This window comes from Vicugna pacos, chromosome 1 (assembly GCF_048564905.1).
Source record: "Vicugna pacos chromosome 1, VicPac4, whole genome shotgun sequence".
NCBI classification, from domain to species: Eukaryota; Metazoa; Chordata; class Mammalia; order Artiodactyla; family Camelidae; genus Vicugna; species Vicugna pacos.
This window is the reverse complement of record NC_132987.1, coordinates 122,981,910-122,995,266: the sequence shown is the minus strand read 5'-3', so window position 1 is coordinate 122,995,266 and position 13,357 is coordinate 122,981,910. Positions and strand designations below refer to the sequence as shown.

Genomic DNA, 13,357 nt, shown 5'->3' with positions numbered 1-13,357 from the left:
CTCCACATGTCAGGCTCCTCATGTCTGTTTGCAGACCTCATGACCCAGTGTGGCGGGAAACCTCCTCACTCCCTGGAGATGATGGAGTGGGGACTCCGGGACCTCCCAGGGCTGGTATGTGAATGCCTCTGCAGACCCTGCATGCATCTCGGTCAGCCAGCCCACAGTCGTTTCCTGAAGCCTCACCACAGGCAGGCCGTCTAGGGGCTGGGCTCTGGGAAAAGGAGGTGCTCAGACCCACAGTCCAGGGGAAGAACAACGGAGACCACCTCAGGTCATGATAAACATCGAGGAGTCGGGGTAGGGGGGCGGGGCTTGGGCAGGAGCTGGAGACAACGGGGCTGGTGTCAGGCCAGGCTGGAGGGCCCTTCTGAGCTGGGCTGGGAGGAAGTAATGGATCGAGCTGGAAGAATCTGATGAATGGCATCTGAACCCAGGGACAAGCAAGTGCAAAGGCCCTGAGGTGAACTCTAGTTGTGTGTCTGAGGACCAAGAGGCACACCATGGTGGCTGATGGAGTGTGCCGGCAAGTGTGGCATGAAATGAGGGGAGGTGGGCAGGGGCCAGATCTCTCAGGATCTTCTGGCCCCTTGATCAGCTGCCTATTGCACAGGACCCTGTGCTGGTGGGTCAAACTGCAGTGAGCCCTCAAACCGTGGTGCTGGCTGAGGCCCCGGGAAGGAAAGCCAAACCCAGAACGAGAGAGTGTCTGTCCTGCCCAGGTGCATCTCAGTCCCGTCTCCCCGTCCCTCTGTCCCAGCCGCAATGGCCGCCCCCTTCCTGATCACCAGCTAGCACTGGACTGGCTGAGGACAGAGGCTGATGGTCGTCAGCTGGCTAAGGCATTGCCCTCCCAGGCTGTCTAGCGTCTCGTCTGTGCTGGACACCCCAGTGGCCTAAGTGTGGGGTTTGAGAATCTCCACACTATGGCCCACCCCAGTGCCTCTTCCAGACCTTCTTGTCCCCAATTCTCCAGTCTTACCTCTTTCCAGCCCCCTATCAGAGGGTAAGTAAGGCCATTCCTGCCCTCCCATGAATCCATTTGTGGTCAGTGCCCTCTCCCAACATAGAGCAGAGGAGGAGGCGCTCCACGTGGGGCCCGGGACCTCCCGCTCACCTACGCATCTTGCTTATGTGCCAAGGCTGTGAGGTCATTTCCTCGGGTTGGTCCTACAGCTGGTAACCCTGAGAGCTGAGGGAACATCGCCCCTAGACCAAGATGAGGACTGCTCACTGCTTGCTGGTAAAGGGTGGAACCAGAGCCCTCTGTTCCTTTCTGGTATTGCTGTGCACCCGAAAGCATGTGCAGCAAGCATCCACCGAGCCCCTTGCGTTACTCCCATGGAACTCAGGGGTCAGGGGACTGATGCAAATGTGCCAAAGCCATGAGGAATAAACTGACTTTTGTCTCTGACCCAGGAGTCAGTCTCCTGCTGGCATTTGTGAAGGAGTAACAGGCTTAGTGACCTGTAGGTGGGGTCAAACCAAGTCCCAGGCCAACACCTGGCCGTTGCAGGCATCAGCCTTCACCTCTGTCCTCCAAGGCCACCTGAGATAGACATCCAGCAGCTCTGTCCATTTCCACCCACACACTGCGCAGGCCACCCTTACCAGCTGATCAGAGGAGCCCCCATGTGGCCACAGGCACTGGTACAACGGTGGAGGCGGCGTGGGGGGCTGGGCCACCTGTGCGCCAGCTTTCTGCGCCCTGCCCCACACCCCCTCACACCCGGTCCCACTCACCTGGGACTCTTGCTGGGCCCACACACCCTGAGGCAGAACCCAGGCAGGGAAGATGGGTCTCAGGGCGAGAATCTGACTGATAAACTCTTCACAACGCTGCAAGTCCCAGCAAAGCACAGCGCCCAGGACAAAACACAGAAAGCACAGCGGCTGTTAAACTACTGCGTGGGAGTGCTGCTCCCTTTTTCCAATTCCTGACATCGTTTTTACGACAAAAATGGTGGGGTTGGATGGGACGGAAGGTCCTATAGCAAAATCCCACTCTCCCCCACTGAATCACCACTCCTCATCCTGCCACGGGTCTCTCCTACAGGCAGGTCCTCCATCAGCCTCCGGGACCCTGGGCTTCAGATGTTGCTGTGATGTCCTGGGAAAGCAACCTTTGACCTCTGTGAAAGAAAAAATTATTCTGACATATGTTAAAAGGATAAGGAAGACTTTACTCCAGATTACTGCATTAGAGGAGAGAGACTGGGCTCAACTCCAAGTTCAACAAGGAAAAGGGGGGCTTATGAGAGAGGGGTCCATAGATAGAAAGTTACTAAGAGACTTCAAGGGCAGGGGATGTTGCTAAAGACAGGCCAAGAAGACTAGATACCACCTGGGGGAACGAGGAGCTTAATCAGATAATGAGGGCGATCAGAGACCAAAGGTGGGGGTGACCTAGCAGGATCTTTGCTAAGACTGGGCTGGGCAGGCCAAAGACAGGACCAGGGCCTGGTGGGGAGAGCTCCCCTAGGAGGCTAAGTTTGGTCTTGTCGCCTCTAACGGGTCTGAGATCCCACATACCTGTCTTAATGTACCGTGCTGCTGTGAACGAAAAGCTGCCTGCCACGTCAGTAAACAAAGGACGCTGCGGCCATCAGGTCATCACCCATGACCACAGCCCTGGTGAGCCAAGGGAACTCAGGAGGGAGACAAGCGGGCAGCCCGGCCTCTGCAGCCACCCCCAGCGGTGCCCCCGCGGGGACTCAGGATGAACAGCGAGGTGCACGTCAAAGGGACAATTTCTACGAGCCCAGACTTCGCACTTTCCCACACAGAAAAGTGCTAAATCCCTTGACGTGAGAGGTCTGGTTTTCTTCAGTTAACAGTCATTTTTTGCTGTTCCAACTACCCGGTCTTTGCTGCAAAAGCTCCTATATCCTGGCTTCTACCTTGCCACTTCGGGGCCGTCCCTCAGAGCTCTGGGAGGCCGCATCCCAGCCCGCCTGCTCAGGAGGGTGCCATGAATAAAACACACGTCTCCGACTTTAAGACGCCCCCTTTTTTCAGCGGACACCGCCCAAGTAACCTCTGACTTCTAAAATGTTCCAGGACTCGTGAGGTCTCTCGGGGCTGGCCCGCACTTTGGCCCCCGCCTCCTTGCCTGAATGCTGAGGGGCAGGGGGTCAACACAGCCCTAGGACTGCCCTGGCTGTCTCCTCTCGATGCTTTACATCTCTGTAATTCAGGGCAGTTTAGAGACCACCGTTTCCAACGCTCGGGGCTGGGGCTGGGGCCGGGGGCTGGGGGCGGGGGCGGGGGGCTGGGGGCTGGGGGCAGGTCCCACCCCGTCGCAGTAGAATTACGTCAGAGCCCGGCGTCTCCACGCCCGGCAAGCGCGGGACCAGGCGCGGGACCAGGCGCGCGGCCCCAGGGCCGGGGCGCAGCGGACGGAGGCGAAGCCAACGCAGGGGAGCGGGAGCCCTGCGGCCCCAGTGCGCACGCGCCTGCCCGCCCCCTCACTGGCGGCCAATGGTCTGCCGGGACCCGCCCCTGACGACGCGGCCCCGCCCCCTGGAGACGCGCCGCCGCGGAGCCGACACCCTCCCAGGTAGCGGGTGGCTGGAGAGCTTGGCGCGGTCTGCGGTCCCGGCGGCGCTCCGCCATGAAGCTGACGCGCAAGATGGTCCTGTCCCGGGCCAAGGCCTCGGAGCTGCACAGCGTGCGGAAGCTCAACTGCTGGTGAGGCCCAGAGGCCGTGGTCGCCCCCGCGCTTCCTCCCCGCTGCCCGGCACCCCCTCCCTGGAGTAGGGCCGGGAAGAGCCGCCGGAGAAACCGAGACCCCAGCCCAGCACCCCCGCCCTGGAGCGGGGACCGCTGCCCGGCATCGCTGCTCTGGGGCGGGACCGAGGAGGGTCTGCGGAGGCTGTAGAGGGGGCAGGCACTGCCGCCTCCCCTTCCCGGCCCCTGCCCCAGGCCGGTCTGCTCCAGAGGTGCTGTGAGCTCAGGTGGCCTTGGACAAAGATCATCCCAGAATTTGCACCCCTCCTGAGTGGTAGTGTTTCACACAAGGCTCCACACCTCTCCTTGCTTGAATTATTGGGACTTACGTTGAAGGCTGGCTGTTTGGCTTCTAGATAGCTTTGGTGGGGCGGATGCTGCACTCCGTGGACAGTCTCATTTCTGAAATTGCCAGCAATAAGGTGGGAGATCAAGATGATTGACACTATTTCTAGGGTAAAGAAAGGGAGCAGAGACTCCAAAGTAATGCTTCAGTGAATGTTTTTGTAATTGAGCCCCCCGCCAGGGGCAGAGGTGTGGGGGCTGTCCCTGAGCGACTCACTGTCTGGGAGGTGACAGGTCAAGATACAGGTGCTGTGGGGTCAGTGCAGGATCCAAGGCAGGGCAGCCAGGCCGAACTGAGCCAAGGAAGGACAGAAGTGCTTCCAAACCTGCAAGTTTTACACAGGGTCACTGGGAACCCAGAACACGGCTCCACGCACCTCTGTAAACTGGGCAGGTGGGGAGTGGTGCACTCGGCCAGAAGCAGACCCTCGTCCCTCTGGTGTCAGCAGACTGACTGCAGTGAGCTCTGCCTGTTCATTAAAAAGCCTTTCTCTTTGCCCTGCACATCTGGTATTTTGGCCACAACATCCCTGTCCTTTGTTTTCAGTAATGCACGTCTTTGTTCTGCACAAGGAGGTCACCCTTCCGCTAAGCAGGGAGGAACAACAGCCCTATTTGAGGCTTTCTGAAGTGTGTCTCATAAGTCGCATGTTGAGCCCTTGAACTTGGCCTCTTACAAAGGCTCCCTTGTTTATCTACATTAGTGAGGGAATTATCCCTCTATGCAGCAGCCTTGAGAATGAGTACATCTTTGTGTGCTTCAGATGGCATAACCTCTGCCCCTCCTTAGTCTGAGAAGTAGCCCTCTAGTGTCAAATAGTTTTATCCAAAATCAGCTAAGAAACAATTTGGGGCCCCTTTGTCAGTTATCTGGGAAAGCTTGCTTTTACTTTGCCCTTGAAATCAGAGACTCTTAAAGTTTATAGAAGTTTGTCATTAATTGTTGGAACTTTTTTTGTTTTTAAATTTATGTATTCAATTTTAACAAAGTAAAAGTATGTATGTGTTTTCTTTCCCCAGGGGCAGCCGCCTCACAGATGTAAGTATTGTGCTGATCACCTCCAAATGGTCCCTGGTCCCCAGAGGATTGTTCAGGTGACCGGACCTCACTCATCCAATCCTGGCCCCAGTCTGCTTTGTTCATTTAGCAGTTTTTGTAGGGCAGCGCTGCTAATGAAAAGAAAAGTTCTGTAGCATCCAAGTTTATTCTGAAGTTCCTTCAAACATTCTCATGTGAATGAAGGGCCCCTATGTTGTGCAGAGGAGGGAGCAGTTCCAGGATGCAGACCTGCTCTGACCTGGGGAACAGCCTCAGGGGCTCGGTTTCCTTTAAGGAGCAGTGCATTTGGCTTGGGGTCTTTTTTAATAGGTTCCTGGACTTCACGTCCCCAAGGAGGTTCCTCACTTCGGCAAGTCCTCTTGGTCAGTCCAGCTTCACCCTCTCCTCCCTCTTGCCCCCACCAACGGTAGGAAGAGATAGGGCTGGGATAGGGGCGCAGCTTGTGCGGAGCTGAACTGAGTTGTGAGTCTGTGAATGCGCCGCCCCCTTCCTCTCTCACTCCTAGGATGAATGTCCCCAACTTGCACACAGTCTGGGTGCCAATCAGTTGGTTCTAAGCGACTTCTGTCTTGTAACTTGAACTATACCTTTCCTGAAAAACATAGTTGGAAACACTGAGTGGCTGGGCTGTCCAGAAAAGCTGACTCCGCTTCATGCTCTAACTGAAATGCTGCATATGTAACAGCGAAAACAAACAAAACAAAGCAGCACCGTGGCAGAAAACACTTGTGTTGCAAGTATGAGCATCCTGGCCAGAGGGTGAGCTTATTGAGGTCGGGGCCCCGTGTGACTCCGTGCCTGGCGTCTGGCAGCCACACAGACTGGGGCTGCTCCGCTTAACAACCTGACAGGTTGGGGGGCTTCGTGAATCAGCCTGAGCCCCACCGCTCTTTCCCGCTGAGTCAGTGTTACTGTGGTCTGAGACCCAGTTCCAGGCCCGCCTCCCTATTGGCGTAGCTCCGTTGGCAAGAAGGGGCTTCTGTCCTTTGTTCTCTCTGTGTGTGTCGGGGACGGAAGGAAGACAGGCTCTCTGTCCACTGCGGCCCCTTGCTGATGTCCTCTGAGGGCATCTGAGATTAGGGGTGCTCCGTGTCGATGACTGCAGCGTTTGGTGGTAATGGTGCTGTTTAAAGTTGTAGAGACGGTGCCCGTTTCTCCATCAGCTGGGGGGACGTCTAGGCTGCAGAGGGGCGTGGGGCAGAGCCGTGCGTACTCCCGCTGGGGTGAGGGAGGCCACCCCTCTCAGGCCCTGGACGTGGGGTTGCTGGCGGCTCCAGCTAGGTTCTCCGTGGGCTGCTGGAGAGGTGTGATGCCGCTGCGCCCGCGCAGCGATGTCGGCAACCACGCTGTCTTCCCCCTAGATCTCCATATGCCGGGAGATGCCCAGCCTGGAAGTGGTCACCCTCAGGTACTCAACACCCCCCGGCCGTCACTCTTAAGTCACTGGGCTTGAAGAGGAGGAGAAGGCCCAGATCCCTCCCGCAGGCTGCTAGTCACCCCAGAGTCCCGGCCAGGCCTGCAGCCCCTTGGCCCCGCTCTCCTTCCTGGGGGGCACTCGCCCTGCTTGCCCTGCCTGTCTCCCTTGGTGAGCCCCCCGCGTGGCTGCGTCCGCCCCGATGCCTCTGTCCCTGCCCGGAGCTCGGCTGGCTTCCCGGCATCACAGGACCGTCACCAAGAGTGCTCTCCTCTTCCACAGTCGTTAGCATTTTAACAAATTAAGGAAACCTTGGATGAACCAAATACTGCCTTTGGGCTTCCAGGCCGCTGGGGAGTTTGGAGGGTCAGGGGGAGGGAGGAGCACCCTCCGCCCCTGAACTCTTTCCTGCCCACTCTGGGCCCAGGGTGGGTGCTGTGCTGCCAGAGGCGGGCAAACCCTCATAGGGCCTGAAGGTCTGCAAGGAAGGCAGGCAGTTCAGAAGGTCCCGGGACTCGCCTGCTTCTGTGGTGGTGGCCCTTGTTCTGCGCGGACCCCTGTGACTTGCCCTCCTCACCACACAGCCAGCCACCCTGCTTGTCCCCAGCTGCCCTCTGCTTGTTCTTTGCATCTTCTGAGGTCACCTTACGGGTGCCCTGCCGCCCACCTCGTGCTCTCGCACCCCCAGCCCACCCCGACAGGCTCCGGCCTGGGCCCCGGTTTCCCCACCTGTGAGGTGGGGTGTTCTCGGTCTGTCTGGGTGTGGGGGGGGTGATGACACCGCTCTGTCAGCTGGAGCCTGTGGGTCCCTGCCTGGTGGCTGGGTGATGTCCTGTCTGACATGCTCATGGTTTAAGCCCAGAACTGTGTCTTTTGTGCACACAGGGTTTGGAAGGTCAGTGCTCAGGTCTTAGTCACGTGGAGCTTACGCGTGCCATGGGTTTTTCTGGCTGCTACTCACTGTGAGGCACAGGGGTGTGTCTGGGCGGCCTCAGTCTCCTGTCCTATAAGGGGGAGACCTCGCACCCCCACGTTGACGCCCCGAGGCCTGAACGGGGTAGGGGCTGCTGCTCCCACCTGCAGCTGCAGGCCGTCCCCCGTAGAGCTTTGTCCCGGCCTGGGGCCTTCCTGGACCCTGAGCCCCTGAGGCCGGTTCTGACCGGGGCGGGGGCCGTGGGGCAGGCCAGGCAGCGCCCCTGCCTGTGTCGGGGACCGGGCCGCTGTCGCGGGCTCCCGGCCGCGCTGACCGGCGCCTCCGTGCAGCGTCAACAGCATCTCCTCCCTGGAGCCGGTGAGCCGCTGCCGGCAGCTGAGCGAGCTGTACCTGCGCGGGAACCGCATCGCCAGCCTGGCCGAGCTCTCCCACCTGAAGGGCCTGCCGCGCCTGCGCGTGCTCTGGCTGGCGGGGAACCCGTGCTGCGGCGCCTGTCCCCACCGCTACCGCATGACCGTGCTGCGCACCCTGCCCCAGCTGCAGAAGCTCGACAACCAGGGTACGTGTCCCCTGGCAGGCGCCTGGCGTGGCCTGGGCTGGGGTGGGGGGCCTCAGCCGCCGGCCGGGGCGTCTCTCTGCCCCGCCCTGGAGGCGCTGAGCTGCGGTGCCTCCTTTCCACACGCCCCCTCTGCTCGACACTCATCCACACAGCCCGGGGCGTGTCACTGCCAGTCCCCAGGGCCCAGGGGTGGCGGTGCCCAGCGCCCCTCGCCCTCCGCCTCGGGGTTGCCGTCCTGGTGGAGATGCCGCCTCCCTGCCGTTTTCACCTGCGTCTCCTCCGTCATTCACGGCACGTAGCTGGCCAATGTGTGGGCCATCCGCGCTCCCTCCTCGGGGGGGTTCCAGCCCGTTTCCGAGGACTGTGCTTTTTTCTGGTTCGCCCGCTGACGTTCTCTGTGCTGGTTCCTGATCTTTGTTTTATTTACACAGTGATTTTCTCCCAGATGAACAGTTTTAATATAAACAAACTTCAGGGAAATTGCCGTATGTGAATGAAATAGAAGAAACACAGTGTATTTTGTTCCTTTTTAAAATTTGTCTTAATTTGGGGCAGGGTCCCCCATGGCTTTTGGCAAATGCTGGAATTTAGCTTTACAAGCAGTTACTGGCACCTGCCACGGCGGAGATGCAACCGTGTTGGGACCTGGCTCTGTTCTGAGGGAGCTGGCCATCAGGTGCACAGACAGACACCTCTTCTTTGAAGCAGTCTGTGCTGAACACTGAAGGGGTGACAGGGCCACAGTTCAGTGAGGCCACTGGTGTTTTTGTCCCTCTCCCGACCCCCCAAAGCTGTGACAGAGGAGGAGGTGTCCCGAGCGTTGATAGAGGGAGAGGAGGTCACAGCCCCCAGCCAGGAGGACACGGGGAACGGCCAGCCCGAGCTGTCATATGCGCTGAGCACCATGGACGCCACCACTGAGACGTCACAGGACCTGCTGAGCCTCAGCGAGGAGGAGGCCAGGTGGGGCCAGCATGGCTGCGCCTCTGGGACTAAGGGGAGGGGGTACCCAGGTGGCCCCAGCCTGGTGTCAGTGGCCCAGGGCAGGGAACTTGTGCGAGTGTGGAACCAGCCCTCCGCAGGGACTGTGGACTCAGGGCAGTAGGTTAGCGGGCATGCAGGGCCAGCGGGGTGGGAGGGAAGCCCAGTGGCTGGGGCCGTGGTTGCTTGAGCCATTGTGCAGCCTCAGGGACCCCCAGGGCCGGCGGGGTGTGCTGGCCAAGGACGAGCCCTCCCTGACCCACGGCACACGTCCTGTGGCTTGGCGGCCTCCGAGGGCAGCTGACTGACTGTCACGGACATTTCTGAACAGAAACTAAATGCGGGGAAGGTGGTGGAGACTGTTGTTCACAGTAGACCCCTGGCTGGGTGTCCACTAGCGGATGACCCCGCCTGTCTTGCTCTCCTGCACGCCGAGGGCCCATGGGTGATGGCCAGCGGGGGCAGTTGCAGGCCCTTCTCCGTGTCTGCGGCTGGAGCTCTGGGTGCAGGGAGGTTACCCTGTGGGTCAGAGAAGTGAGTCCTGCCTTCCCCTCGTGTCTGGGGCTCCCATCCCTCGAGAGACAGTCGTAGAGTGGGAGTCCCTGTGGATGGGGTGAGGGTCCACTTTGAGGTGTCTCTCCGTGGCTCTGGGATTGGACTGCGGATGTTGTGTGAAAGGTGCGGCTTTGGGGCCCCGAGCTCCTCGGGCCTCACGCCCCTTGTCCTCCCCCGAGCAGCGTCCAGGGACAGCTCGGCCTGAAGCCCCCTTCGCGGGACCGATTTCCGTCCTTCTCACAGAGGGAGGCCGCAAGCAGTCTCAAGAACAGGGTGAGTATCACGGTGGCCGCTGGCTCCACAGCCCGGAATGTGGAAATTGGGGGCGGAGGGCGGGGGACAGTGGCTGGAGACGCCACAAGGCCGTGCACAGCCAGGCCCCGGAGGGTGGGAAGCAGGCCGTCCGGGTCCAGTGTCTGTGTCCAGGTCCAGGCTGGCTGGACGTGGCCAGCGAGGGTGAGCCTGAGTGTGCAGCCAGGCCTCCCTGCGCCCACCGCCCCCAGGGCCCGTGTGAGGCCTGTCCTGGGCTCGGCAGCGTGGCTGTGGCAGGACCTACAGTTGGAGAGTGCTGCTTGTCAAGAGGCCTCCAACCTGGGGTTAGAAGTGGGGGCCCTCCTGGCCAGGGCGGGGTGGCTTCGCTGTGCAGGGACCGGGACGCAGGCCCTGCGGCTCCAGAGGCTCCCTGCAGGGACAGCAGCTGCTGGCTGACAGTGAGTCAGTCACGGGGCAGCTGGGCGACGTTGTCGAAGACCCGGTCCCGCCAAGGTCTCTGCCGCGCGCACCACTCTGGCTTCTGCTTGGCCTCGTCCCCTGCTCACGGGACGGCCCTGCTCTAGGCTCAAGGGCAGCAGGACAGGGCCACTTCTCGCCAGGTGCGTCCTCTTAACTGGCACACAGCAGCTTTTCTGGGTGCCCCTGCGCCCCAGCAGGCTGGGCTCCAGTTCCTGAGCCGGAGGGGCTCCCGAGCCCAAGCCCAAGTGGGTCATTGGCAGGGAGCACAGGGGGCCTCGCCACCTGGTCACGCGGGATGGGGGGCTGTGTGAGCAGAACCGGGCTCTGGAGGGCCGTGACCCCCCAGCCTCTGCTGCAGCAGTTGGCTCGGCCTGACCAGAGCCGCTGGGTGCTGGGACCCCCCTGTGGTCTCATGCAGGTGGGGCTCCACGGTCCGGGGGGCTGCCCAGAGCCACGGGCTGGGACTTACCTGTTATTTCAGTGACCACTTGAAATGCACGTGGAGCTCATGGGAGGTTCAGAGGGGGCGAATTGAGGCCCCGTCCTGGGGCGGGCCGCCCCACCTGGAGGTGTCACCACGGGGCTGCAGACAGCTGTGACCACAGGCTGAAGGCCAGTCTAGGCAGCAGTTGCTGGACCTGAGGCCGGTCTCCCCAACCGGCCCTGTCCAGCCCATCATGTCCCCTCGGGACCACACTCTCCTCAGGGAGGTGGTGCGTGGGGCAGCTCAGGGTCCCTGCACATGTTACAGGAGGAGCCCCGAAGTGGATACCGTCCTGGTGGCAGGTCTGCCCTGTAGGTGGGATGAGGCCTGAAGCTCCCCCCCCTCCACTTGCACGTGGGGTGTCTGCACAGGAGAGGGGACCAGAGATTGAAAACACTGGTTCAGAGCTGCGCTTTCCATAAAGACAAAAGGTCATTCCACCCGTTAATGGGACGTCTGCTGCAGAAGCAGAGAACGGAAGGGCCCTGCCCTCGAGGATCTAGCCAGGCTGGGGTCCAGGGGGCAGCGAGCCCCCGCAGGCCTCTGAGTGCAAGGTGCTGATGGCCGGGGCAGTGAGGTTTGTAGGGAGCTGGAGCCTTGGGGCATCGCAGTGGCCAGGGGTCAGTGCCCTGGGAAGGCTTCTGAGCGGACATGGTCATGTGGCTGTGTGTGTGCACGCTCCAGCTCGCGGCTGTGTCTTCTCACTCCAGAAGGAGGATCGGCTCAAGGAGCTCCTTCATGCAAAATCCTCCCCCAAGTTTCCTAGTAGAAACTGTAACGCTGCCCTGCTCGAGTGAAGGTGGAAAGCGGGTGTAGAGATGTGGACGCCTGTGCGTAAACACCTGAGCACGTGCGCATCTGAGCACACTGCCCAGCGCCTGCTCTGGCCCCTGCCCTGTCACTGAGCAGCTGTGTGACCGAGGGCCCGTTACTCAGCCTCTCTGGGTCTCGGGGCTTGGAGCAGGAGGTAAGTCAGTTTGTAGGAAGTTGCTGCAGGCGGTGGGCACCCTCCCAGTGCCACGGCTGTGACTTTAGTCCTCCCGAGTCTCCATCCGTTGCCTGGAAAGCCCCCTCCTGAAGGCTGTGCGGCCAAGATGCACGCATGCTGCTGGCTAGGCCCACGCGTCCGGGTGTGGGCAGCCCACCTGGGAGGCGTGGCACTCAGCCAGTGACCCTGTGTGCCCCTAGAACAACATCCTGACGGCCATCCTGCTGCTGCTGCGGGAACTGGACAGTGAGGGGCTGGAGACCGTCCACCAGACTGTGGTCTGCAGGCTGCAGGCCCTGCACAAGCAGGAGCTGCAGGAGGACATGGAGTGACTCTGGGCGGCGCCTCGAGCTGCCAGTTCCTCCTCTCGGGACCGTGTGCTGAAGGCCAGCATCTTCCCGAGCACCTGGGGGTTGGAAGCACAGCCGCGGCCTCGCCCCAGCACACAGGGCTGCGTCCTCAGGCAGCAGAGCTCTCGCTGTGGACGGGCGCCCGGCGGGGGCCACTGGGAAGGCAGGTGCCGGTGGGCGGACCCACCCCTGTGCCCTCCTGGGCGGCAGGGCCCACCTTGCCGTGGCCTCCCTGAAGGGGGACTTGGCGGCCACTCTCCGTAATAAATGTTTTTCCAAAGTCTGATCTGGAAGCAGACGTTTCCCAAATGCCAGGCGGGGCCTGGACGTTCCTGGTAAAGGGGAGAGCCGTCGCTCACACGTGTTTTCTGTGTCAGTTCTCTGGCTCGGCCACGGGATGGATGTCTGTGGACTGTGGGAGACTCCCAAAACAACGTCAGCCTTAGGGACAGGCTGCCTGCCACCTCTGGGGGCGTTCTGTCTCCCTTTTTGGGAGCCCAGCATGACGCAGAGGGTCTGCGCTGCCCCTGTGTGAGAAGGTTCAGACGGACAGGCCGAGCTTCTGCCTGGGGACCCAGGTGTGGCCGCGGGAGAAGCAGCTGCATGGGAAAGGACAGCCTTCCAGAGACTGTCCCACGTTTCTTCCTTTAGGAAGAGTCGCAGCCTCGCCGTGGTGCCCAGGATGTGGGCGGTGACCCCCCGTGCCCCGGCGGAAGGGGAGGAGGGTGACCTGCGAGCCGCTAGGGGAGGGCCGCTCCTGCTGGGTTGGACGGCGGGGCCTGTGGCAGAGCGGGCGTCTCTCCACCCCCTCGCCCTGCCGTCGGGGAGCATCTGTGTCCGGCAAGGGCATGTCAGGTGTGTGAGGGCTGCACAGACCCAAGGGGGACCAGCCACAGCGTGCTGGGGAGCCAGGGCCAGAGGCGCCTGGGAGCCCACCAGCGGCTGGGTGGAGAAGCACTCCTCCCGGGGCAGCCGTCACGAGGCCGAAGGCAGTCGCACAGCGGCCTCGTGGGAACCCCGGGGAAGGCAGTGCGCCGCCTGTGGGGCCCTTCAAGGTCTCAGGGCAGGGGCAAGCTCCCACGGCAGGAAGAGGGGACGCGCCACTCGGGGCACCTTTGACGAGCGGCCACCGGCCCCGTGCACAGGCCTTCGCCTGTAACTGTGGGATCCAGACGCTCTCAGTAAAGCCCGTCTTGCTGCGAACAAGTCGGGTGTGGTGATGTTGC

General features: G+C 61.2%; 2 protein-coding genes across 2 annotated transcripts in view; one reads left to right on the top strand and one right to left on the bottom strand.

The window, feature by feature from the left end:
* Positions 1 to 3,225, bottom strand: part of TRPM2 (transient receptor potential cation channel subfamily M member 2) — a 54,891-nt gene extending 51,666 nt beyond the window's left edge. The window contains exons 1-3 of the mRNA XM_072970134.1: positions 2,533 to 3,225; positions 2,024 to 2,132; positions 1,744 to 1,839 (exon numbers count right to left, since the gene is read on the bottom strand). The gene's annotated coding sequence lies outside the window, so the exon portion shown is untranslated. The remainder of the gene's footprint in view (positions 1 to 1,743; positions 1,840 to 2,023; positions 2,133 to 2,532) is intronic.
* A 249-nt stretch (positions 3,226 to 3,474) lies between these two features.
* CFAP410 (cilia and flagella associated protein 410) lies at positions 3,475 to 12,417 on the top strand. The gene is made up of 7 exons (XM_072970137.1): positions 3,475 to 3,690; positions 5,095 to 5,113; positions 6,496 to 6,542; positions 7,812 to 8,041; positions 8,833 to 9,004; positions 9,760 to 9,850; positions 11,982 to 12,417. The coding sequence occupies exons 1-7, from the start codon at positions 3,614 to 3,616 to the stop codon at positions 12,111 to 12,113; spliced, it is 768 nt and encodes a 255-aa protein (XP_072826238.1). The 5' UTR covers positions 3,475 to 3,613; the 3' UTR covers positions 12,114 to 12,417.
* Positions 12,418 to 13,357: the final 940 nt, after the last annotated feature.

Excerpts from the sequence above, each read along its gene's own strand:
- CFAP410 (XM_072970137.1), top strand. The coding sequence starts at position 3,614 with ATGAAGCTGACGCGCAAGATGGTCCTGTCCCGGGCCAAGGCCTCGGAG. Across the intron at positions 8,042-8,832 it reads GCAGAAGCTCGACAACCAGG|CTGTGACAGAGGAGGAGGTG; the intron begins GTACGTGTCCCC and ends GACCCCCCAAAG. Across the intron at positions 9,005-9,759 it reads CTCAGCGAGGAGGAGGCCAG|CGTCCAGGGACAGCTCGGCC; the intron begins GTGGGGCCAGCA and ends TCCCCCGAGCAG.